The 25,431-nt window shown below is 39.7% G+C and overlaps 1 protein-coding gene across 2 annotated transcripts in view; it reads left to right on the top strand.

Annotated features, from left to right (window-relative positions):
- Window positions 1-14,372, top strand: part of runx2a (RUNX family transcription factor 2a) — a 67,870-nt gene extending 53,498 nt beyond the window's left edge. For both annotated transcript variants that reach the window (XM_081393850.1, XM_081393849.1), the window contains one exon: window positions 9,604-14,372. In XM_081393850.1, the coding sequence (XP_081249976.1) occupies window positions 9,604-10,100 (497 nt within the window). In that variant the 3' untranslated portion in view covers window positions 10,101-14,372. The remainder of the gene's footprint in view (window positions 1-9,603) is intronic.
- Window positions 14,373-25,431: the final 11,059 nt, after the last annotated feature.

Below are 25,431 nucleotides of genomic sequence, written 5' to 3'. Positions count from 1 at the left end.
TTTATTATGGAAGCTTGTTTTAGCCTCAGAATAAAAATAAAAAAGGTAATTGTGACTATTTATCTCACAATTCGGCCTTTTTTTCCTTACAATTGCGAGTTTACATCTCGCAATTCTGACTTTTTATCTCTGAATTGCGTGATATAAAGCCGCAATTGTGTTATAAAGTCAGAACTGAGTGATATAAAGTCGCAATTGTGTGTTATAAAGTCAGAATTGATGATATAAAGTCACAATAGTGTTATAAAGTCAGAATTGTGAGATATAAAGTCGCAATTGTGTGTTATAAAGTCAGAATTGCGTGATATAAAGCAGCAATTGTGTTATAAAGTCAGAACTGAGTGATATAAAGTCGCAATAGTGTATTATAAAGTCAGAATTGATATTATAAAGTCGCAATTGCGTGTTATAAAGTCAGAATTGTGAGATATAAATTCGCAATTGCGAGAAATAAACTCACAATTCTTTTTTTTCTCAGAATTGCATGTTTATATCTCGCAATTCTGACTTTTTATCTCTGAATTGTGTGATATAAAGCCGCAATTGCGTGTTATAAAGTCAGAATTGATCATATAAAGTCACAATAGTGTGTTATAAAGTCAGAATTGCACCATATAAAGCCGAAATTGTGTTATAACGTCAGAATTGATGATGTAAACTCGCAATTGCGTGTTATAAAGTCAGAATTGTGAGATATAAACTTTATATCTTGCAATTCTGACTTTACACGCAATTGGGAGATATGAAGTCAGAATTGCATGATATGAAGTCGCAATTGCATGTTATGATGTCAGAATTGTGAGTCAGTCTTTTTTCCATACAATTGGACTTTATAACTCACAATTGCGACTTTATATCTCATAATTCTGAGAAAAGATGTCAGAATTGCATGATATAAACTCGCAATTGCTTGTCATAAAGTCAGAATTGCGAGTTTATGTTTATATCTCGCAAATCCAACTTCATAACACACAATTGCGACTTTATATCATGCAATTCTGACTTTATATCTCGCAATTGTCTTTTAAAATGTTTTATTCTGTGGCGGGAACAGGCTTCCATACTTTATAGCTCTCTTTATATATACTCTGACTTAGGGTATTACAAGAGTGTCTATTTTTTGTTCCTTAAGGTATTGTATGACAAACATTTGAGTCCAAATTGATATTTAAAGTCAAAATGTAGTTTTTCAGCCTGTACCTGCAAACATCAATATTATATAGACTCATTTTTATTACCCAATCAGCTAGAGATTTTTATCAGATAGGATAAAAAACAAGCCCCAACCCTACCTTTTTTAGCATTGAATATCCTGTTTCACACAGATACACGTCAGATGACAGAAGTATTGAAATGGCGTTTCACTTGTTGACGCTACATGAATCATAACTGAGCAATTAAAGAGCACCCTCGGAAAAATTCTCCTGAGGGCCTTATCACTTTCTCAGCCAACCTCTCATTTGAGAAATGTGGGAAATAGTGTCTCAATGTGTCTGTATTTACTTTCTCAGCTGATCGTGTTAGCCGTGAACATTTGTCCAAACACTCATTCGCTTCTTTCTCCACTGAAGTCAAATCAAAGCATTTTTCCAGCGTTAACTTTCTGCTTTGTAAGCGGTTGTTACGTCGCCTGTGGGCAAATGTCTTCCAAGCAATAGCACCTTTAAAAATAGAGAGCATTTGAAAGAATATCTCCTCTAACCCCCGTCCTCTCCATTGGAGTCTTTGAACTCAACTCCCTTTTGAAATGCCTTTAAAAGGAACAAGAGTTTCTGACTCATGGAACTCAAAAGGTAAGCGTGTATGCATAATGTGTCCATGGACTTTGGGATTTTAGGTTAAAATTTATATGAATGCAGGGAAAGTGTACAGTATGTCATAAGTTCTATAACTTGGCCTCACTAGATCACTGTAAATTATCCTGCGGTGAAATGCTTTAAAAAAAAAAGCTTTTGTCAGGATTATGGTGCTCTTCAGTCATTTTTGACCGAAAGATTTTACGTTTTTTATTATTATTATTATTTACTTCATCGGAATGGTACAAAACTTGGTAAATGTTTTGGCATTGGCATTTGGCATTATATACATTGTTAAAAGTGCTATATAAATGAAGATGACTTGACTTGACTTGACACTTTCTATGTGAACACACAAAAATGTCAGTTTGCAAAAATTTCATGGTCCTGAAAAAAATAGTCACACTTGTGCTCCTCGAGTTAAAAAATGACGAATTTCATCTAGTGAAATATTTTGGAACTGCAGCCAAACAAAATCTTACTGAAAGCAAATTTTTTGAGATATCAAGCTCAAATTTGGACCAAAACTTGTTTAGATTGATGGCTTTGACTTGGCAATAATTTGCCAAGTGATGGCGTCTTTAAAAAGAGATCAAACTTAAGTCTGTGCTTTAAAACATTCAAGATTTACGACAGTTTAAGTTGGAAATTTAATTTTCAGGTCTATGCGTGAATAAATGGATTATAACTATTGCGTAAATATAATGTAGTACCATAAAATCCCCTAAAAATACAAAATATTAAATAACATTATCAAACTAAAATATAGTCCAATTTCTAAAAAAAAAAATATAATTCTGTCATTTTTGACCGCCACGCGAAGAGCACCAGAGGGTTAAAAGATCTAGGAAAGACAAAAAATTGCTTTCATTGTTTTAAAATTGCATTTCAATACGTATGAGATCATAACAGTTTTAGATGGGGAAAATATTTCTCGTCATGCAGCTCCACAAACGCTCTTGAGTCCAAACCTTTGGAAGAGTTTGCTGTGACTGTGCCTTTATTAATGAAATAGGCACCAGATTGTGGTCCACCCACCCTTTGGGGGTTCATTTTGAAACAAACACACAGCGTGGACGTTTTCTTTAATACACCTGTTTGACTCTCCGCCAGGTTGGTTTTTGAACTCTTTTTTTTTTTTTTTTTTTGGCTCCCCACCCTAACTGATTTCTTTGAGCCTGAAGCGAATGTGAAAGTTTAAATGACTTCTTGGTGTGGCTGCTTTTTGAACCCCGGCCAGCTGCCTCGTTGGGTTTGATTAGTTTAGATTTCACCCGGCTTTCATCTTGGAGATGTCGGCCTTTGTTCTTTCCTCAAAGAGACACACGCACCTCTTGGTCCTAACGCCCCCTATTCTTCCTCTGAGCGCCGCTGAATGGCTCAGCTTGGAGAAGACACGTCCCGAACGCATCGCACCCTCTGCAGCTGCTCTGCGTGGCTATTCTTCTCTATCCTGGGCTCGTGTTACACCTTTCAGACAGAGAGAACTGGTGACTGATAAGGACGCAGATGAAGGCATGAATAATATTACACAGAGAGCGATGAATTATCAGATTGGGATCACAGGACACTGGAGGACCGTAAAGAACTTTGATATTCCCCAGTTGTGAAAGTATGTTTAAGGAGGGTGATTTAAAAGTACAGTACTTTGAAATATGCAATGACATAGAATGCATATACAGATCAAATATATACCTTGATTAAAAAAGGCTTTGGATAAACGCATCTGAATAAAAAAGTATTTAGAAAGATGTCTCTATTGCTCACCAAGGTTGAATTTATTGAATCAAAAATACAGGGAAAAAACGCAAGGTCTGGGGCCAGTTGCATTAACTTAGCCACTATGTTAAGACCGTGTCTTAAGAACTAGTTTGACCAACTAGCAGTTAGTTACCAGGTAATCAATCAGTCTTACTTTTCCCATTCAAATTAGAACAATCTACCTTTTATGTAACTTAAAGATGCTGTATGTAACTTTTCTACTAAAATGAATCCTTTTTTTATTGCATGTGTGTGAAGGGGTTGTAATCTCACATTAAAATGATCCACTTTGCAGGTTTTGCTATTACCTCGGAAAGCAAGTATTCTTATTTTTATGTGAAGATGCCGGGTCGGATTTACTGCAAAATCCAGTGACGTCACCTGTATGCGCGCTCCTGAGCCTCTCGCCTCATCTAGCCTACTGACTTTGCACTCAACAGCGACAACACTGCAACTTATGACATGGACTTATGACTTATGCAACTTATGACATGTCTGATAACACTAAGAAACGACCTGCTCCCAGCACAACACAGACTCCAACACAAACTCCACATATTGATAAAAAACAACAAAAAAAATTTTTCTGCTGAAGCTCGTAAGGCCAGACGTGAATCGGACGAACTTCGGGTGAAAACACGGATCGGGATCAACATCGGCAGGGCATTTGAATCATGGAGAAACCTTATCTACAAACCTAGAATGTACATTTCCTGAAGAAAATGTGAAGTGGTGCTTGCAGTGGCACAATTCGGCACGGTTGATAGGGTTCCATACATATGGTACGAGCATGGAGCATTAGTTCAACGTCAAGCTGATAAAAGTAGCCTATTATTGTAAAGTTGCAGTGGGAGTTTACTTGAGTTTCCAGCATGTTGTGTGATGCTTTCTCCGGTGTGTTGCGACTAGTTTAAGCAGTTTATGCAACCGGCCCCAGATTTTAACTTGAGCTGCAAAAGACGCGAGCGCAACGGTTGTACACGTCTAACGCGTGTTAACAAAAAACAATGGAAAGTGGCTCAAAGTAAGCAGGCAACCCTGAAGCAACCTGAGGTCATAGTTCACAGTTTGAACCCACATGGTCCTCTTGGTTACCAGCCTTGAGCTTCAGACCACACCAATGTAATACAAAATGATTGATGTTGTAGTAAGTTTAGCCAAAAAGGGTCTGGCAAGAGCTGATAGCATAATGTGTTCATTCTCCTGAATGTCTGCAGCGAAGAGGGACTTTAATGGTGATTGAAGGTTGTATATGTGAATTTCTGTCATTGTTTTGGAAAAGTGACTAAGGTCTCCTCTCTTCTGCACTGTCTGCCTGAAGTGTCTTTTTTGTTTGGTTTGAAATGTCAAGAGTTGATAATGTGGAGAGGCAATCTGCTCATAATTGGCCACACATGTTCTATAAAGTTTACCGAGCTGTCACTCATAAAGGACATGCGACCGCTCCTAATCCAGCAGATCCTCTGACACGAAAGACGCCGCTGGATTTATCGCCATAATAGAGTACTTTACCTCAGCAACACGCTGAGATGAGATTAGATTAGATGAGAGAGTGTTTGACGGAAAGAAAATTAGAAATGGAAATGGGAATGAAAAGGGGAAATGGGAAAGGGGAAATAACAGGAAAGACAGGGAGAAACGGAAAGAAAAAGATTTTGGTAAAAAGATTTTTGTAGAGGAAAAAGAAAGGAAAATATCTTGGTTTGTTGAAAGGAAAGGAAAGGACAGGAAAGGAAAGGAAAGGAAAGGAAAGGAAAGGAAAGGAAAGGAAAGGAAAGGAAAGGAAAGGAAAGGAAAGGAAAGGAAAGGAAAGGAAAGGAAAGGATTTCGGTTTGCTTTTTGAAGTAAAGAATAAAAGGGGAAACTGAAATTGGAAAGATTTTGGAAAGGAAGGAACCGAAAGGAAAAGATTTTGGATTGTTTTAAGTAAAGTAAATAAAAGGAAATGGGAATGCAAATGTGAAATATAAAGCTTTATATTTTAGTTTGTTTGAAATAAAAGGGAAACATAGGAAAATATTTTAATGTATATAAAATGAAAGAGAAAATGGCAAAAGAAATGGAAAATAGAAAGGTAAGAAAATGGGAAAGGAAAGGAAAGGAAAGGAAAGGAAAGGAAAGGAAAGGAAAGGAAAGGAAAGGAAAGGAAAGGAAAGGAAAGGAAAGGAAAGGAAAGGAAAGGAAAGGAAAGGAAAGGAAAGGAAAGGGGAAACTGAAATTGGAAAGTTCAGGGAAGGGGAAATGGAAAATATTTTTTGGGTTTGTTTGAAGTAAATGGAAAAAAGGGAAAGGGGAAATGGTGAAATGTGAAAGGGGGAACCGAAAGGAAAAGTTTTTGGATTGTTTTAAGTAAAGGAGATAAAAGGAAATCGGAATGCAAATGTGAAATATAAAGCTTTATATTTTAGTTTGTTTGAAATAAAAGGGAAACAAAGGAAAATATTTTAATGTGTACAGGAAAGGGGAAATGGGAAAAGAAATGGAAAATAGAAAGGTAAGAAAAGGGGAAATTGAAATGGGAAAGGAAAGGAAAGGAAAGGAAAGGAAAGGAAAGGAAAGGAAAGGAAAGGAAAGGAAAGGAAAGGAAAGGAAAGGAAAGGAAAGGAAAGGACAGGAAAGGAAAGGAAAGGAAAGGAAAGAAAAGAAAAGAAAAGAAAAGAAAAGAAAAGAAAAGGAAAGGAAAGGAAAGGAAAGGAAAGGAAAGGAAAGGAAAGGAAAGGAAAGGAAAGGAAAGGAAAGGAAAGGAAAAGGGGAAATGGAGTGGAAAGAAAAGAAAAGAGGAGAGGAGTTTAGAATTGTTTATTTATACCCTTTAATTTAGCAGGCGGCTCCATTTGAAAAGCAGATCATGATGAGTCCACAGTGCAGAAATAGACAGATGTGGAGATGAGGAGATGATAAGATGTTCCTCTGGGATTCTCTCTCCTGGGGTTCTGGGAGTCACAGCCCATTAGTGGTTTATAATTTAAAAACATCTTGTGGTTCTAAGAGAGAAGATCGGCCCTTCTCTTTGGCTAATCGCAGACATGCCACCACATCTGAGACTGCTCATTATGCATCCTGTGGAAACTGTTTTTTCCTCTAAGCGTTTCCATGTGCGCTCCCAGTTTATCCCGACATTTCTCTTTGATATTCATATAAATGCGAGGATGCGTGTGTTTGTGCATGTGAGCGTGAGCGCACACGACGCATTCACATACAAACCCCTGAACAACCTTCAGTGAAGAAACAAACAGCCAACAGTGAAACTCAAAGCATTTCAGAAGCATGTCAGCACCGGTTGAAAGTTAGTTTGCATATTGATATGTAATGGCCCGGTGACATTTTTGCAGCATTAGTCTTCACCTTGACCTTGAATCAACCCAAGCATTGTGTAATTCAGGTTGCAACTAAACATTTAATTCATGTTTATGTTTTGCTAAGTTAATTACAAGCCTGACAAACAAGATGAGCCAGTTTCTTCTGTTGGTCAGTTATGTTGGTCTGTTGGTCAATATGTCTTTTCCTTGATTACAGTTCCTAAGACTGAGCAAGCCTAAGAAATGTGCAGTGACAAATCAGTTCAACTTTTAGTGTTTAATCCTGTTCTGTTCACACACAGTTTAGTACAACCAAATTAACACCCAAAAAATGCAGGTACGTTGCAGTTGTTAATGACGAACTGAAATCTGCATCAGGGATGTAGGTTATATTTACACTTACCTGTGTCTGTGTGTGTTGTGCAAAAAAAAAGAAAAGAATCTTAGGGAAAGAGGTATGAGCCTTGAAAAACAGCGATAAATCCAAATGATTTATATTGAAAACGACCAAAATATTGCGACTTTATTTTACTCTATACTTTTCCATAAACAAAACACAATGCCTCTGTAGAAGAGGGTTTAAAATCGCAGAACATGTTGAGTCTTTGGTTTCTGTAATATTAACTTATTATTGGGAGAAACGAGGGTCGAAAGCGTAACGTCTAACTTGGATCACGTGTGCCTTGATAACCAATCACAGTACAGCCTGGTGTCATTGAGTTTCTTTCAGAATTGCACAAAAGTCAATCGCTGTTTGCTGTCATAGAAATGAATGAGGAGTGCTGTGTAAACTGACTCCTACCTGAGGCGAAAACTGTCCTTGACTTCTTTTATAAAATATCTTTTTTTCAATGTAAGCTCTAAAAATGGATTAATCCAAAAATAATGCTTAATGGCAAACATTAGTCATTAGGTTGTGGGGGGGCAGTTACGTTTTGTTTGCTAACCTTGGAGGATTTGCTTAAAGTGGCTTTTGTCAATTGCAATTTCAGGATGGAGTCGTCGTCCGTACACACACGGAACAATAATTTAGGGGATTCACTCCCATATTTAAATACGGTTTACTGTGTGTGTACGTGGCCTATGTGAACTTTTTTCTTGCTCTGTGAAGAGCCATTTTACAAAGATATGACACTTTCATACCTTAGCATTTCTCAAACACTGAATCTGGTTATTTATAATAACAAAGACAAAGTTGTTTTCACTCTATTCAAATTTGGGAAATTTTGGGAAAGTCTCCCCATTATTACTTACTTCCATTAATTATTGACTGTTTCATAATTTTGAAGCAAAGAGAAATCCAGTTTATAAATGGGAGTTTTGTGTTAGGCTAGTTACTTTGAGTTGTGTGTAAATCAAGTTTGACAGCGCCCTCTTCTGTCTGTTTTAACAATGTCCCTTTATTCATTTCAGTCTAAATTGGTGTGGGTGAATCTTAAATTATGAGTAGCTTTAATCCTGAGTTTCATCCTGACTATTTTGATGCTATATAAAGGGGCTATATCTTTACAAATCTATAAATATAAAAGTATATCATTTGTTTTGTAATCAGGATATTTATCTGGTACAAAGACGAATACTTAAAATAGGATGTCAAAGGTGAGCTAATGAATTTACACTAAATAGTTAAATAGTTAAAGTTACCCATAGCAGAATTATTGATTTAGCTGCAAAAAAGAAAAAAAGACAAGAAAAAAAGAAAAAGTATAAAATGACCCACAGAGACTGAAAGAAATTAGTGAATAAGTTTTGGAACTGATCTATTTCCTGAACTGCCAAAATGAATAGAAATGACTTCTACATGCAATGGGGTCTAAAAGTCTGACATCACATCAAAAATCTGGATTTTGTTTTTAGGATTAAAAAAATAAAACGAAATAAGAAGAAAATATTTCAGATTCTGCACTTTTCCTTTGTGACAATCAGATGAGTAAAATAGGTTTTTTTTTAAGGCACAATCTAATTAAAATTATGGAAACTTTGATGAAAAATGTATACAAATCTATAAATATCAGATTTTTTTATTTACTTTTTTAATCAGAGCATTTACAGTCAAACCAAAAATTATTCAGACACCAGATATAATTTGTGATTTTTTTTTACTAGTGGGTGCAGGACACTATAGTTCATTTATGTAAGTGAGGATGGCAAAATAAAGTAAACTGTGACATATTATACCCAAAAAATCTTCATGCAGTGACTACCAGTAAAATTATTTTTAAAAAAATTGGGACCAAAAATAATTATAGTTTGACCTGACCATGTTTTACTGAAGTGTTTTTTTCTTCAATTGCTAATGCGACCTTTTTACACCACAGACTGAACAAAATTAAGCATTGCTTGGTTATTGGTTAACCAAAATTGGTATTATCTAATTGTGTACTTAAATTTAACAGCTGACAGCTGACAACTATTAAACTTGTGAGACAGTCTACCAAAAGAATGGCCAAAACCAGTGAAATATCAACCGATTTTATTGAGTTCTTGTCATATTTTATTACCATTTTCTAAACTATAGCGAATAAACTGTGATAATGTGAGAAATGTTGAAGGTGTCTGAATACATTTCGGTTTGACTGTATCTGGTACATACATTTGTAAAATTAAGTTAAAAAGCACACTACAATTAATATGATTAAAATTGTATTGAAAAAAGTATAATTTTTTTGCCAGATTTTTGCACCCCACTGAGAGAACACAATTTCCGGATTAAAAGTCACTAAATACTGTTCTTTTCTCTCCACCAGGTACGTCGGATCTCAGTCCGTTCTCGGCCGACCCTCGGCAGTTTGAACGTCAGTTTCCCGGTCTGTCCACGCTCACAGAAAGCCGTTTCCCCAGTCCCAGAATGCACTATCCTACGACGTTCACGTACACCCCCACTCCGGTCACCTCCGGCATGTCTTTGGGCATCTCCACCAACACCCACTACCACACCTACTTGCCTCCACCGTACCCCGGCTCCACCCAGAACCAGAGCGGGCCCTTCCAGACCAGCAGCACGCCCTATCTCTACTACGGCGCCTCGTCCGGGTCGTACCAGTTCTCCATGGTGCCGGGGGGAGATCGGTCCCCTTCCAGGATGCTTCCGCCTTGCACTAGCGCGTCCACTGGCAGCTCCCTCATCAACCCAAACCTGCCCAACCAGGCGGACGGGGGCGAAGCGGACGGCAGTCACAGCAGTTCGCCCACCGTGCTCAACTCCAGCGGCAGGATGGACGAGTCCGTTTGGCGACCCTATTGAGGCGGCCTGGTCGAACCGTCTCAATAGGCTCAATAGGGTCCAACAGAGACCTCAACGCAGCACTGTTAGCCTTAAAGACAGAGTGCGAGAGATAGTTGCATTTAGGCATGATCGGATTTGAAGCACAAACTCATTGGTACTCATTGTTGAATGGTTGCAGTGTATTTTATGACTACACTGATGTTGTTTTGATTTTCTAATACAGATGACGATTTATGGCATTAGTCTGATTCATCTGACATTCCACATCGGCTGTCGGTGATATAACAAACGCCGGTCACTGAATTTAAAAGGAATAGTTCACTCAAAAAAATGAAAATGTACTGCCTCGTATCATTTTATAAGGATTTTTAGTACAACTTTAGAGAATAGAAAGTTCTTAAAGAGATTGTTCACCTAAAATTTTAAATCCTGTCATTAATTTCTCACCCTCATGATCTTTTTGATGAAATTCCTGCCCCTCCGTTGCCAGCTACGCAACTACTGCTTTGTCCCTTCAAAGAGGTAATAAAGAGATCGTAAAACTAATCCATATGAATTGAGCGGTTTTGTCCAAATTTGACTCCAAGAAGAGACACGATTGCTTTATATGTTGAACAGATTGAATTTAGCCTTTAATTCACATATAAACATTCATCAACTCGCACAACAGTTCATTCTAGTGTTATGCAGCACATTTGAGCTTCAGCAAGAACCAATGAGGTTCATTCTCATGTTACACAGCATGTTTGAGCTTCAGCAAGAACCAATGAGGTTCATTCTCATGTTACACAGCATGTTTGAGCTTCAGCAAGAACCAATGAGGTTCATTCTCATGTTACACAGCACTTTTGAGCTTCAGCAAGAACCAATGAGGTTCATTCATGTGTTTCTTCTCATGCTCAATTCATTTGGATTAGATTTGCAATCTCTTTATGAACTTTTTGAAGCGACACAGAGGTCAATGGAGGTCAGAAAGCTCTCAGATTTCATCAAGAAGATCTTCATTTGTGTTCTGAAGATGAACGAAAGTCTTGCGGGTTTGGAACGACATGAGGGTGAGTAAATTATGACAATTTTCATTTTTGGGTGAACTAACCCTGTAAATAAAGATACCTTTACTTGAGAAGCAAAATTACTTGAGGTATAAAGTCTTGTTTCCTTAAAAATGATCAAAATGAAGTGAGTTATAGGTATAGGGAGGGAAATATATGGTCAGTTTTATGGTCAGTCACTTAATTGTGTGAATTTTTCAGATCAATAAGACTATATTATCATGTCATTTTGGTTCTCAAGTAAATGTATCTTGATTTAAGAAAGTTTTGACATTCTTTCTTTTGACGATCACAAAATGAGAAGTTTAGCACAATGTTAATGCTGCGCATTTAAACACAATGAAACCCCCCCAAAAGGTTTTTGAAGCTTGACAGCTGATCATGGGGCTTTCACCACCAAAAAATGGCAGATTTTGCGCTATATATTCTAATTATTCTGAAGGCATTCGGTAGCTTTGTGTAAAGAACAGACCAATATTTAAGTGTAAATGTTGCCAGAACATACATTTTTGGATGAACTATCCCTCTGCCTGTCCTAGAGTAAACTTTCATTGCAATGGGAATGCATACACACTTTTGGCTCAGAATATTTTTATACTAACTCGGTCTAATTTAGCATTTCTTAACACTGAAAGCAATTTTTTTTATTTATGCGTGTTAGAAGTCAGCTTATTTGAAATTCCCTCTGATTATTTTAATTTATGTATGAAATGGTAGCAAACGGTACTGATTGAGAAGCAATATAAGCCATACAAACTTTAAATTATGCAATGTGTTTAGAGGGACAAAATTTAAGATGTTTGAATATTATTTTTGGGACATCTATTAATAACTTAATGAAATATTTACTCGTTTTGTAATTTAAATGTTTTGTTATTATTATTGTTATTATTGTAAAGCAACCAAAAAGAAAATCCAATGGTACGCAAGCAATGAAGGAAGGATATTTCATTGTAAGATTATATCCACAAACAAAGGTTTGTGGATTTTCCTCAGAATAAGATCTCAGTCTGAAATGTTTCATATTAATAACATGAAGTAGCAAGCATTAAGGCATCCAGAAATGTTCTAGACTGAGTAAATCTGAGTAACATCTATAACAAAAACAATCGATAAATGTACAAAGATATGTTACGAGAGGTCCTGCGCTCTCCACTTGTTTTATTTTGGTATCCAATGTTTAGCAAGTTAATTTATTTTAGATGTAATTTTTATTTAATGTTTTTGGTGACTACAAGAACGACCAAACTCTTGCAGCAGTGGCCTAAATCTCTGCGTCTTCAGATACAGACATGATAAAATCTCACGCATGCACTTGCAAAACAATCAGTTTCCTTGTGCAGATATGAAATCATAATCAATACAATCATCAGCCTTCTCTTCTATAACTGGATGGTTAACTGCACTTTGTAGGTTGGTTAAACACTATGCAAACTGTACTACAACAATCAAACTCTGAAATGTCTCTGCTGTGTGCTAATGTTCTTGAGGTACAATATAATCGAAATACTTTCATATTACTTGCATTTTAGACAACACATGAAAACAAGGAAATCTCTGATAGCTGGCAAACGAACTGTTTAAGATGAGATCGCCAAACATTATACTGAACAGACAATCAAATGTAGGCTAATTATTTACCGGAAAAGCTTATCATCTCAATTTCTAGAATTTATTTATTGGTCAACAAACCATAACGAGATGGGATAAAATTATCACTGACGAGAACACGTTACCAATTTTGAAACGATTATATTTGTAATGATGTGATTTTTCTTTACACTTTGTAGTTGCCATCTTTCATGATTAATGTATATGTATCTTGATTCAACAACAAGTGGTACTTGATAAAATGTTAGTTAACAGGCTGCTGGCAGCGCCCTTCTGAAACAAATGTCACTTGTCTTTTTTATTTCTATTTCTGTGTAGAACAAAGCACTTCTTTTAAAGGGATGTAAAAACAAATGAAGCCTAAATGCCAGATATAAAGAAAATCAATCAATGTCTGGGTTATATTTTACTCAAGAAGTTATATTTTGCATGAAGAAAATTTTGCATTATGACAATTAAGAAAATGTTCTCCCCGGACTAACCTTTCTGTTTGGACACAGTAAATCAGCTTCAATTAAATCCAGTACAATGTTAACTACAAAAATACCAATCTGAGCTTAAAACAAGCCTGTATGTGTTTGTCACCCCGGCTATTTGTTCTGTACAGTATTAAACAGCATTTCTTTGAGTTCACTTACACTGCTGTCCTTGACTGCCCCACTATTTGAGTTTGCCTTTTCTTTACCATGGTGTCTTCTGGTAGTGAGGAGAGCGTTTATGTTTACAGAATGTTTACAAAAACTGCAAGCAGGGAACTGCTAATGTAAAGAACCTCTGCACTGTTAACTTTTTATGAATCCATGTTTAATTGCTTCAACATGCCTGATAACACAAGAACAACATTGGTCTGTCTTAATCAAACATGTCACAGGGCCAAAATATTGATATGCTTTTGGGCGTTTTACTATGTTTTTCATTCACCCTTCTTCTATGTATACCCTTGCAAGAGTCTTACAACTTCTGGGTCAAGTAGCTGAGATTCCTTCCATAAGACTATTTATATCTGTTCTATATATTAAAACAAGCATTGAGATTTCATTTACAAACGTTTTGTCATTTTCACAGACATTTTTGGGATTCTCTATTTGCAAATGTCATTTATATTGCCAGTACGCAAGGTCAATTTTAAATATGAAGAAAACCAAATGCTTCTGCAACATATTTTTTGCGCTTTGTTATTTTCGTTTCTGGACCCTGGAAACACCGTGCTATTGAAATATGCATTATTTTGATTCATCGCAATGCTTTGTTCGTAAACGACTTCCTTGCACATACTGTACAGATGTTTCAGTTTCAACAGTTCTGTTTGTGAAACTTTAACCTGTTTGTATGGGACAAACAATCCAGTAAAAAATATTGTGAGATTTTTGAGCGTTTCTGATGATTGTATCATTTGTCTTTGAGAATAAAAATGGCTTTTTGTTATAACTTGTCGCTTTCTTTCTTTTTTTTTCCATTTCATTAATGGGAAACATAAAAGTTTGATAAACATAAATGTGCAGTTTTGAAACTTTATGCATTTATGAAGTTTGAAGGAATAGATCAAATGTGTCCTATTCTCGAGACATTATGCATGAAAAAGTTACAAGCCAAATATCATACAAGTGCATAAAAGTTATAAATGTAAATTTACTTTCCACCCCTTTTAAATAAAAAGTCTTGCCATCATGATTGACTTTATTAAAAACACACGAGAGCAGGTGTTTCCTAGAAAACTTGAACTTGTGTTGGAAGCACCAAGGGGAGCAAGAAAAACTTCTTTCACTGCGCTGAAGTTAAAAAACAACCCGAGGCACTGCTGGTTTGACAGTTCTCTGTATTATATGGCTGCAATGGAAAACCCCCTCGACAAACGAGAGCTAATCATCAAGGAAGTACTTCATTAAAGTCTGTATCTGAGTCACTAAAACATGTTCACAATCTGTTACATTTAAAATTGCTGTTCAGCAGCCAGCAGTTTCATAGAACTAAATTAAACTGAGCTGAACTCAACTCAACCATACTGAATTGAACTGAACTGAGCAGAATGTTTTAATTACATTTAAGGGAACTAAACTTAGCTGAGGTAAACTGAAATTGTCTTAACCAAACTGAGTGGAATTGAAATTAATTGAACTTCGAATTGAATCAAATTGAACTGAACATAGCTGAAATGAACTAAATATATAAAAATAGAGAAAATCAGCTATCCATGAGCAGTTTTGTTGAAGTTACAGTAACTGACCATATGAACTGAACTGAATTTAGCTGAACAAAATTGAACTTCACATATAGCTGAACTGAGTGACTGGAAATGAAAACATCTGCTTCAGTAACTAAATTTTAGTATTAAAAAGTTATTTGTATAACGCTTTTCACAATGGACCCTTTGAAGGGTGAAAAGGGTCTATAATTTGTCAAAGCAGCTTCATAGAGAATGCATGTTTCATTCATGTTATCTCTCAGAGAGCTGAACTAAATAGATCCGAATAATTGAATAAATAGAACTAAGCTGAATTAAATCTAAGCTGAATTAACCATGCATAACCGAACTGAATTTATTTAAACTTAGCTGAGTTCAAATTAACTGAACTTAACTTAAACTGAATTTAACTTAACATAGCTGAACTAAATAAAACAGGAAAGAAATTACATTTAGCCTTCAGTTTACTAAAATGAACTGAACTTAACTGAACTGTGTGCTGTGTTCACACTTGTCATGTTTGGTTTGATTAAAACAAACTCTGCTGTGATTGCTCTGTTAGTGCGGTTCATTTAAATGGTTGTGTTCACATGTAGTTTGGTTCACCTGGTTTGTTTGAAAAAAAGAAAAAAAAAACATTTAGTCCTGGTCCGATAAGCGTTCAGATTGGCATTTTTACCCCCAAACCAAAAAGATACAGAACCAGAAGGCGTAGGGACATGTTCACAACCTGATTGGTCGGCTTTTATGACGTATTGCCTATTTTGAACATCCAAAACTATGCTGTGTGCCGGCTAAATGCACTCATTGGGCCCTATTTTACCGATCTGAAACGCAAGTGTCAAAGCGCAAAGCGCAAGTAACTTTGTGGGAGGGTCTTGGCGCTGTTGCTATTTTCCCAGCAGGATAAATGACTCTTGCGCCTGGTGCAAATCTAAAATGGGTTGGTCTGAAGTAGCTTCATTATTCATAGGTGTGGTTTGGGCGTAACGTGAAATAAACCAATCAGAGCGTCATCTCACATTCCCTTTAAGAGCAGGCGCGCTTGTTCTAAAGTGGATTCCTATTATAACGGTGAATTTGCCAGGCGCGCGCCAGGAGCGGTTCACAGCCAAGGAGAGCAACGCTCTCGTCAGGGACGTTGGGGATGGAGAAACCCACCCAAATTAACTTCGGTTAAAAAGGCGTATGATAATTTGGGCAAATGTGTAAGCTAGATGTATGCTTTTATAATAAATTGTCTATCTATCTATCTATCTATCTATCTATCTATCTATCTATCTATCTATCTATCTATCGTAATAATGTATGATTTGCAAAAATGAAAACTGCTGCTTCTGTGTAGATGAGAGAATCAAAGTGCGCGTTGTGCACACGCTACATTGATTATGGCCAAGCATACACCCTTAAAATAGCATATGAATAACATGCGCAACGCGCCACTGACTTTAAACAATTTTTTCCTGGTTAGTTGCGCAATTGTTTTCTAAACCTGCAAAATAGCATGAAGGAACGTTTGCGCTGGAACACGCCTCCTTTTTTGCGCTGAACCGCCCAGGGAGCGCAAGTTCATTCCCTAGTTTAGCGACGTGCTTCTGTGGAGGGAAAAGCGCGCTTTGCGTGGGTGCAAAATAGGAATGATACATGCGTCGGTGTACAAAGTCAATTGCGCTGGGTGCAAGATAGGGCCCATTGTATGAGCATAGTCGATATATGATGGTATTTTGACCAGCTGAGAACAAGCTGAGCTTATAAAATGTGCAAAGGAGTCAAAACAGCGGCAGGAATCCCTCCATCACACACACAAACGAGTTCTGGTACACACGCGGCCCAGATGTGGGCCAGATCTGGGCCGACACTATGTTGCTGTCTGGGATGCCTGTACTAAACTGTGATGGGCAAACTCGCAACTATGACGAGAAAAATAAATATGCGTTAAGCATTCTGTCCTTTTTAGTGTCTCATCTTCCTGTTTTTGGTTCGTGTTGCATTCATACAGTATACCCATCTTTTGGTCTCGGTCCACTTATTTGGTGCTCACCAGAGTTCGGATGGCAGAGTTCACACAGTTTCAAATAAACCAACTAAGCAATCTCACCAGGGTTTGTTTTAATCAAACCAAACATGACAAGTGTGAACACTCCCATCCGATAACTGGTGCGCACCAAACAAACGGACCGAGACCCCTGAAAAGACAGGACTCCAAACGAACTCTGGTGCAATTCGAATGAAATATGAACACAACACGGCAAAGACATGCAAACAAACCAAAACGGGACATGATGTCACAAGATGCGACCCTAAAAAGGACAGAATGCTCAAGCATACCTGTTTTTTCTCGTCAAAGTTGCGATGCTGCCCATCACAGTTTGGCACAGTTATCCCAGCATACAGCATTGTTTTGGAAGATTGGTAAGTTCTGTCACGAAATATACGTCATAAAAGCCGACCAATCAGGTTGTGAACATATCCCTACGCCTTTAGGTTCGGTGTTAAAAAGTCAGTGTGAATGCTTTTAAGTGGACCAGGACTTAATGTTTTTTTTTGTTTTTGTTTTTTGTCCGGACCAAATAACCATGCAAACTGATCTACAAGTATGAACACACCATAACTGAACTGTGCTGAAGTGAATTTAATCGATGAAAACACAATGGAACATCTGCTTCAGTAAGAAATGACATTTGCCAACAGTTTTGTTGAACTTAACAGAATTGAACTGTAGCTGAATTGAACTGATGTAAATATAAATATATGAGAAGAATTCTTTTTAAATTTAGCCCTAATTAGTTAACTGAACTGACACTAAAAATGACTACGGTTGTACTGTGGTTGTCTGGGTTCTATGAGTTTTCACTCAATCTTTGCAAAGAATGAAAGATATAGCTGGTCTGCATTTTACGTTACACTTCCCCATCATACACGCTGAAAACAAATAGGGCTTTCTGAACAGCTCTGATGAAAATCTGAGATAATCCACGGGAGGTTTTCGTCCCTGGTGCATTGTGCAATGGCACTTTAACTTGAAGAGCAATGTTTAAACTTCTTCGAGTCAGTTTGTTGAACGGACCTTATCTGTGCATATCTTGCCAGAATATGTACTTCCAAATCTCCATGAGATTTTTTATGATTTCCTGTCACTTTTCCTGACTACATTCTAAATTTCCGCCAAAGACTTTCATAACATACACTTCAAGACAGACAAATGCTCTATTATTCAGCATGTGATGATTAATGCACGTTAATGTGTCAGATGAAACAGATGGGTTAATGCTGTGAGCTGTTCAAACACGATGCCAACTGTTTGTCTAAACCTGCACTGAGGGTCTTTAAAACGGCCCTATCAATGAACGCAAACATCCATGAGTTCAGCTTGGATCAATGTTTGGTTTGGATCACCTCAGCCAGGAAACGACTCAATGGGCTTATTTAGCGCTACTTAGAGCGGACTCGACACTATTACATTGTTTTAAGACAAAACACGTGTGTTTCCTTTTGAAAATAAACATCGTACTCAATGTTCTGTCATCTTTATCAAGGCTAATTGATAAAAGTTCTCTGATTCTGTTTTCATTTGTGGGTTGGCATGTTGCCTGATGGTTTTGAGTTCAAATAAATAAGTCGTGATAGTGCAAAAACCAAACACTGAGAAGATCTAAGAATAAGGAATCATCTCTGGCCTTTTAAAGACAAAACTCGAGAGTGGATACTGATAAATGGATCTTACAGTTTCTTGTTGTAACACAATTTTCCACCTCAGAGTAAAAACTAAAACAGGTAAATGTGAGATCAAGTTTAAAATAAGAAATAAAGTCACATGACATACAATTATCTCATTGTTTTTTTACACTGAGGCGTGAATGTTACTAAAATGAACATAATTTCATTGTATTTTAATTTGTAACATTGATGTTTACTGAATCAATTTGCATGAATAAAACCAGAACTTCAACAACGAAAAAAAAAAAGGAAAAAAAGCAATACAGAAATAATGTATAAGTTAAAATAGTTTTGAAATGGGTTTCAATTTCACTGAGGTAGGGAGCAAAATCATTAAAAAAAAAAAAATTAATGTTCATTCAAGACTTTGTTTTACATTTGTTTTTGTTTTTAGAATTTTTTTCTTCATCAGAATGGTACGAAACTTAAAGGTTTTGGCACTTTCTATGTGAACACACACACACACAAAAAATCATGGACATGATTAGAACAGGTTAAATGGTCCTGAAAAAAATAGTCACACTTGTGCTACTCCAGGTCAAAAATGACCACATTGGAAATGAATGGGAGACGAATTTCATCTAGCGGAAACTACTGTGGCCAAACACAATCTTACTGAAAGCTCATCACATCTTGTTTAGATTTTCTCACATTTTGGAGTAAAACATGTTATTTACAGATATATATTTCACTGTAAACCCTAACGCTCAAAATAATTAATTGGTTTGAGTAGGACAAACTTGAAAATAGAAAATAGTAAAAAAAAAAATTTGAAAATAGTATTTTTGCACATTTTTCATAACAATAAACGTAAAATTCTGTAACATTTTTAACTTTTAAAAAGTTCACTTTTTACAGCTTTTTTCCCTTCAGCAAATAATGTGACAAGTGTTTGAAAAGAGATCAAACTTAAGTCTGTGCTCTAAAGCATTCAAAATTCACGACAGTTTAAGTTGGAAATTAAATTTTCAGGTCTATGTGTCACATGCCTGTCCTGTCTTGTGCTGCACATGGGTGTTTTGTTATTTTGGGCCATGTGCTCGGGTCATTGTCGGATCCCTCCCCCTTGTTATCTGATTATTGTTTGAGTTCATCCACCTGTTCCCTTCTGATTAGTTCCCTTTATAAGTCCCCTCTTGTTTGCAGTCTGTGTTGGCACGTTGTCTAATGTTTCCCGTTCCCTGTGATCCTCCGGTAAGTTTCATGTTCTGTTTTTGTTTTGTGTTTATTAGTTATGTTTCCCCCCTTGTGGGTTTTGTGTTTGTTTTCTTTTGTTTTCTTCAAAGACTTGAGTCCTTGCCCCTTTTTGCATTACGCCAGCCGTGACATAACGTACCGACCACATGAGGACTCAGCAGAGAGAAGCATTCGATTGGGTCAGTTTTGGGGTGATGGTGGAGGGGTCTCATTCGAGATTGGGAGAGAATTGCCAGGGAGGTGGTCCTGAGTCCGGTGGTCCCAGTTCCGCTGGTCCCGTCCAACACAGAGCCCTCTTCGCCGCTGGTCCCATCCAGCACAGAGCCCTCTTCCCCGCTGGTCCTGTCCAGCTCAGAGCCCTCTTCACCGCTGGTCCCGTCCAGCTCAGAGCCCTCTTTACCGCTGGTCCCGTCCAGCTCAGAACCCTCTTTACCGCTGGTCCCATCCAGCACAGAGCCCTCTTCCCCGCTGGTCCTGTCCAGCTCAGAACCCTCTTCACCGCTGGTTCCGCCCAGCTCAGAGCCCTCTTTACCGCTGGTCCCGTCCAGCTCAGAACCCTCTTCACCGCTGGTTCCGCCCAGCTCAGAGCCCTCTTTACCGCTGGTTCTGTCCAGCTCAGAACCCTCTTTACCGCTGGTCCTGTCCAGCTCAGAACCCTCTTCACCGCTGGTCCCGCCCAGCTCAGAGCCCTCTTTACCGCTGGTTCTGTCCAGCTCAGAGCCCTCTTCCCCGCTGGTCCCGTCCAGCTCAGAACCCTCTTCACCGCTGGTTCCGCCCAGCTCAGAGCCCTCTTCCCCGCTGGTCCCGTCCAGCTCAGAACCCTCTTCACCGCTGGTTCCGCCCAGCTCAGAGCCCTCTTCCCCGCTGGTCCCGCCCAGCTCAGAGCCCTCTTTACCGCTGGTCCTGTCCAGCTCAGAACCCTCTTTACCGCTGGTTCCGCCCAGCTCAGAGCCCTCTTTACCGCTGGTCCCGTCCAGCTCAGAACCCTCTTCACCGCTGGTTCCGCCCAGCTCAGAGCCCTCTTTACCACTGGTTCTGTCCAGCTCAGAGCCCCCTTCCCCGCTGGTCCCGTCCAGCTCAGAACCCTCTTCACCGCTGGTCCCGCCCAGCTCAGAGCCCTCTTTACCGCTGGTTCTGTCCAGCTCAGAGCCCTCTTCCCCGCTGGTCCCGTCCAGCTCAGAACCCTCTTCACCGCTGGTTCCGCCCAGCTCAGAGCCCTCTTCCCCGCTGGTCCCGTCCAGCTCAGAACCCTCTTCACCGCTGGTTCCGCCCAGCTCAGAGCCCTCTTTACCGCTGGTCCTGTCCAGCTCAGAACCCTCTTCACCGCTGGTTCTGCCCAGCTCAGAGCCCTCTTCCCCGCTGGTCCTGTCCAGCTCAGAACCCTCTTCACCGCTGGTTCCGCCCAGCTCAGAGCCCTCTTTACCGCTGGTTCTGTCCAGCTCAGAGCCCCCTTCCCCGCTGGTCCCGTCCAGCTCAGAGCCCCCTTCCCCGCTGGTCCCGTCCAGCTCAGAGCCCCCTTCCCCGCTGGTCCCGTCCAGCTCAGAGCCCTCTTCCCCGCTGGTCCCGTCCAGCTCAGAGCCCTCTTCCCCGCTGGTCCCGTCCAGCTCAGAGCCCTCTTCCCCGCTGGTCCCGTCCAGCTCAGAACCCTCTTCACCGCTGGTTCCGCCCAGCTCAGAGCCCTCTTCCCCGCTGGTCCCGTCCAGCTCAGAACCCTCTTCACCGCTGGTTCCGCCCAGCTCAGAGCCCTCTTTACCGCTGGTCCTGTCCAGCTCAGAACCCTCTTCACCGCTGGTTCTGCCCAGCTCAGAGCCCTCTTCCCCGCTGGTCCTGTCCAACTCAGAACCCTCTTCACCGCTGGTTCTGCCCAGCTCAGAGCCCCCTTCCCCGCTGGTCCTGTCCAGCTCAGAGCCCCCTTCCCCGCTGGTCCCGTCCAGCTCAGAGCCCTCTTCGCCGCTGGTCCTGCCCAGCTCAAAGTCCTCTTCGCCGCTGGTTCCGTCCAGCTCAGAGCCCTCTTCGCCGCTGGTTCCGTCCAGCTTAACGCCCTCTTCATCGCTGGTTCTGTCCAGCTTAAAGCCCTCTTCACCGCTGGTCCTGCCCAGCTCAAAGTCCTCTTCGCCGCTGGTCCTGTCCAGCCCTGAGCTGCCTTTGCTGCTGGTCCAGTCCAGACCCGTCTTCGCCGCTGGTCCAGTCCAGTACGGACCTGTCTTTGCCGCTGGTCCAGTCCAGACCCGTCTTCGCAGCTGGGGGGGGGGGGCAATAGGTCCTCTCCGCCATGGCCACCCGAAGGGTCCTCTCCGCCATGGCCACCCGAAGGGTCCTCTCTGCCGTGGCCACCACCTCAGCCTGCTTCACCATGGCCACCACCTCAGCCAGCTTCACCATGGCCACCACCTCAGCCAGCTTCACCATGGCCACCACCTCAGCCAGCTTCACCATGGCCACCACCTCAGCCAGCATCGCCATGGCCACCCGAAGGGTCGTCTCCGCCCTGGCCGCCCGAGGGACTGTCGTCTCCGCCCTGGCCGCCCGAGGGACTGTCCCGCCAGTCCCGCCCTCCCATCCCGCCAGTCCCGCCCTGGTCTTATAGAGCGTCTGGTAGCCGCTCCGTAGGGAGGTGGTAATGTCACATGCCTGTCTTGTGCTGCACATGGGTGTTTTGTTATTTTGGGCCATGTGCTCAGGTCATTGTCGGATCCCTCCCCCTTGTTATGATTATTGTTTGAGTTCATCCACCTGTTCCCTTCTGATTAGTTCCCTTTATAAGTCCCCTCTTGTTTGCAGTCTGTGTCGGCACGTTGTCTAATGTTTCCCGTACCCTGTGATCCTCCAGTAAGTTTCATGTTCTGTTTTTGTTTTGTATTTATTAGTTATGTTTTCCCCCACGTGGGTTTTGTTTGTTCTCTTTTATAATAAATATAATTTCTCCTGCACTTGAGTCCTCGCCCCTTTTTGCATTACGCCGGCCGTGACACTATGCTCAAAACGTGAATAAATGGATTATAAATACAGCGTAAATATAATTCAGTACCATAAAATCCCCTAAAAAAACAAAATATTATATACAAAATATTATTGAACTAAAATATAGTACATTAATTTCATTGAAATAGAAAAAATAATTGGTCATTTGACTCACACGCTAAAAGCACCAGAGTTAAAAAAAATAATAATAATAATCCGTAATTTCATTATGTAAACGTTTTCATCAATTTAATTGAATTAAGTTTATTGAACTTTGTTTTCAATGCAAGAACTGAACAGAGGTCTTTCTTTGAGGAACACTGATTTACGCATTTTCTATAGTCCTCTCTGGATGAAATAGGAGGCTTCTGGTTTCACAGCGTGTTGTAAGGGTCACTCATTTCTCATTCAGTTAAGCCCCTGGTTGCTCCAAATCACTTCACAAGCAATCAAATCTGCATAGTGCTGTCCCAGTTTGGCTGGAGGTGTGCCAAGGACAATGCCCCGACGCCTTTAACAGGGTGAAACCTGCGGGACATCTGAAAATAGAGACCCTTAGTGTCCCATGGCTGTCTGAAGGTTGCAGACTGGCTTGTCGGGCCTGATGATTTATGCTGGCAGCGCTCATGAAGTATTTGCTGCCGCTGGGAGGTTTCCGTACAAATGAAGTGTGAAGCTCACAGGAACACACAATCTTTAAACACCTCCAGTCAACGAGACACTTTATAAGAGGAAGGTGGAACTGATGTATAGAGATGTTATCTAAAGCTGATCACACCTGTAGGATCATGATTCATTCTCTGTTCTTTGCTAAAAAAAATATGTGACCGTGAAGTTGCCAAGTGGGTTGTGCTCCTGGATCAGTGTCTTTTGTTCATGATCAACAAATGCTGTTAAACAAACAGTGTTAAAGGGTTAGTTCACCCAAAAATTATCATTAATGACTCACCCTCATGTCGTTCCAAGCCCGTAAGACCTCCGTTTATCTTCGGAACACAGTTTAAGATATTTTAAATTTAGTCCGAGAGCTTTCTGTTCCTCCATTTAAAAAGTCAATGGACGGCATACTGTCCATGTCCAGAAAGGCAATACAGACATCATCAAAGTAGTCCATGTGACATCAGTGGCTCAATCTTAAGTTTATCAAGCGGCGAGAATACTTTTTGTGCGCAAAAAGTAAACAAAAATAACGACTTTATTCCACTATTCATTTCCTTCTCTCTGGGCCTTGAGCTATTGCACGTAGTGTTTTTGCGCAGCGCGTCTGTGTTGTACGTCACATGTAGGCTCACTATTGGCCGACGCTGGTCATGTGTGATGCGTGTGACGCGTGTGTTCATTTTTGGGTGAACTAACCCTTTAAGCATAACCCTAAGTCCCTAACCCAAATTGAATTTATTAGAGGGGAAAAAATACATTCATACACAATTAAGTGGTATGACAAACACACATACAGATATATATTAGGGGTGTAACAATAAATTGTGTCATATTGCAATAAAAAATTCAACAATAGCCTATGTATCATGGATAGTGCAACTACTACAACTACTAGATATAATGTTCAATATAATGTATAATAACGCAATGGAGGAATATTTGTGGGTCCTGTTAATGCCAAATGTCTTATTTTACCAGTAAAAAGTGGCCTACATTATTTTAAATATATCTAGTCAGAGTATATTTCTCACAGAGTGCAAGCATATTCGTCGAAAATAAATCTGTATTTTCAGCTTCAGAGTCATGAATATTTTTATTCTGGTGTCACCATTTTTCTGTTCATTAGTTGTCTATAGAGCACCAAGTCCAATCCTATTAATTTACACTCCAATGTAATATCAAATTTAGCATTTTAATTTTTGCCATACAGTATGTCTTGGAGTATCGCAATAATATTGTATCGTGAGTTCAGTATCGTGATATGTATCGAATCGTGACATGAGGGTATCGTTACACCCCATATATATATATACATATACATATACGTGTGTGTGTGTGTGTGTGTGTGTGTGTGTGTGTGTGTTTGCAACTGTCTGTGAATGTAAGACCTCAAATGCAGCATCACCTCATTCCCAGTCCTCTTTTAAGGTCATGTCTGTGCCGAGCCATGGGCAAATTTTTAGAAACACTGCCCTCCTGTGGGTAATCTTCCTTCCAACTTCCTGTTAAAAACATGTTTAAACACCAGATAACACTGGGACTGCAACAAAAACACAGCATACAAATTAAAAGAGTTGCAGCATCGCAATTATGAGCTCCTTAAAGAAAAGACTTCACTAAAACTTGCATTAATACAATAGTAAGCATGAAAAATAAAGATAAATAAAAGAAGTTGACATGAAGTTGAAGGGTGTTCGTGGTGGCCACCCTGTATATGGTGTTTTGATGGAAACCATACGCCTTGGTAGACTTGGGATTCCCTTCAGCTAAGGAGAGGCAAGGATGGATAGAGGAGGTGAAGAGGAGATATGAGTGCAAGGAGCCAAAGCTCAGTCATTCAGTCTCCATAAATACTGCCATGAGTCAGAGACGGTGGACAGAAGCCCTCAGAAACCATGAAATAGCAATTTTCTGATGCGCAGGCATAAATCTTAATCTGTGTCTGGTTATGGATGTCTATAATCACAGT

The sequence above is a fragment of the Scardinius erythrophthalmus genome, assembly GCF_964197995.2.
Source record: "Scardinius erythrophthalmus genome assembly, chromosome: 19".
In the NCBI taxonomy this organism is placed as follows: Eukaryota; Metazoa; Chordata; class Actinopteri; order Cypriniformes; family Leuciscidae; genus Scardinius; species Scardinius erythrophthalmus.
The sequence above is the reverse complement of the archived record's forward strand: the minus strand, read 5'-3'. Positions and strand labels throughout refer to the sequence as shown.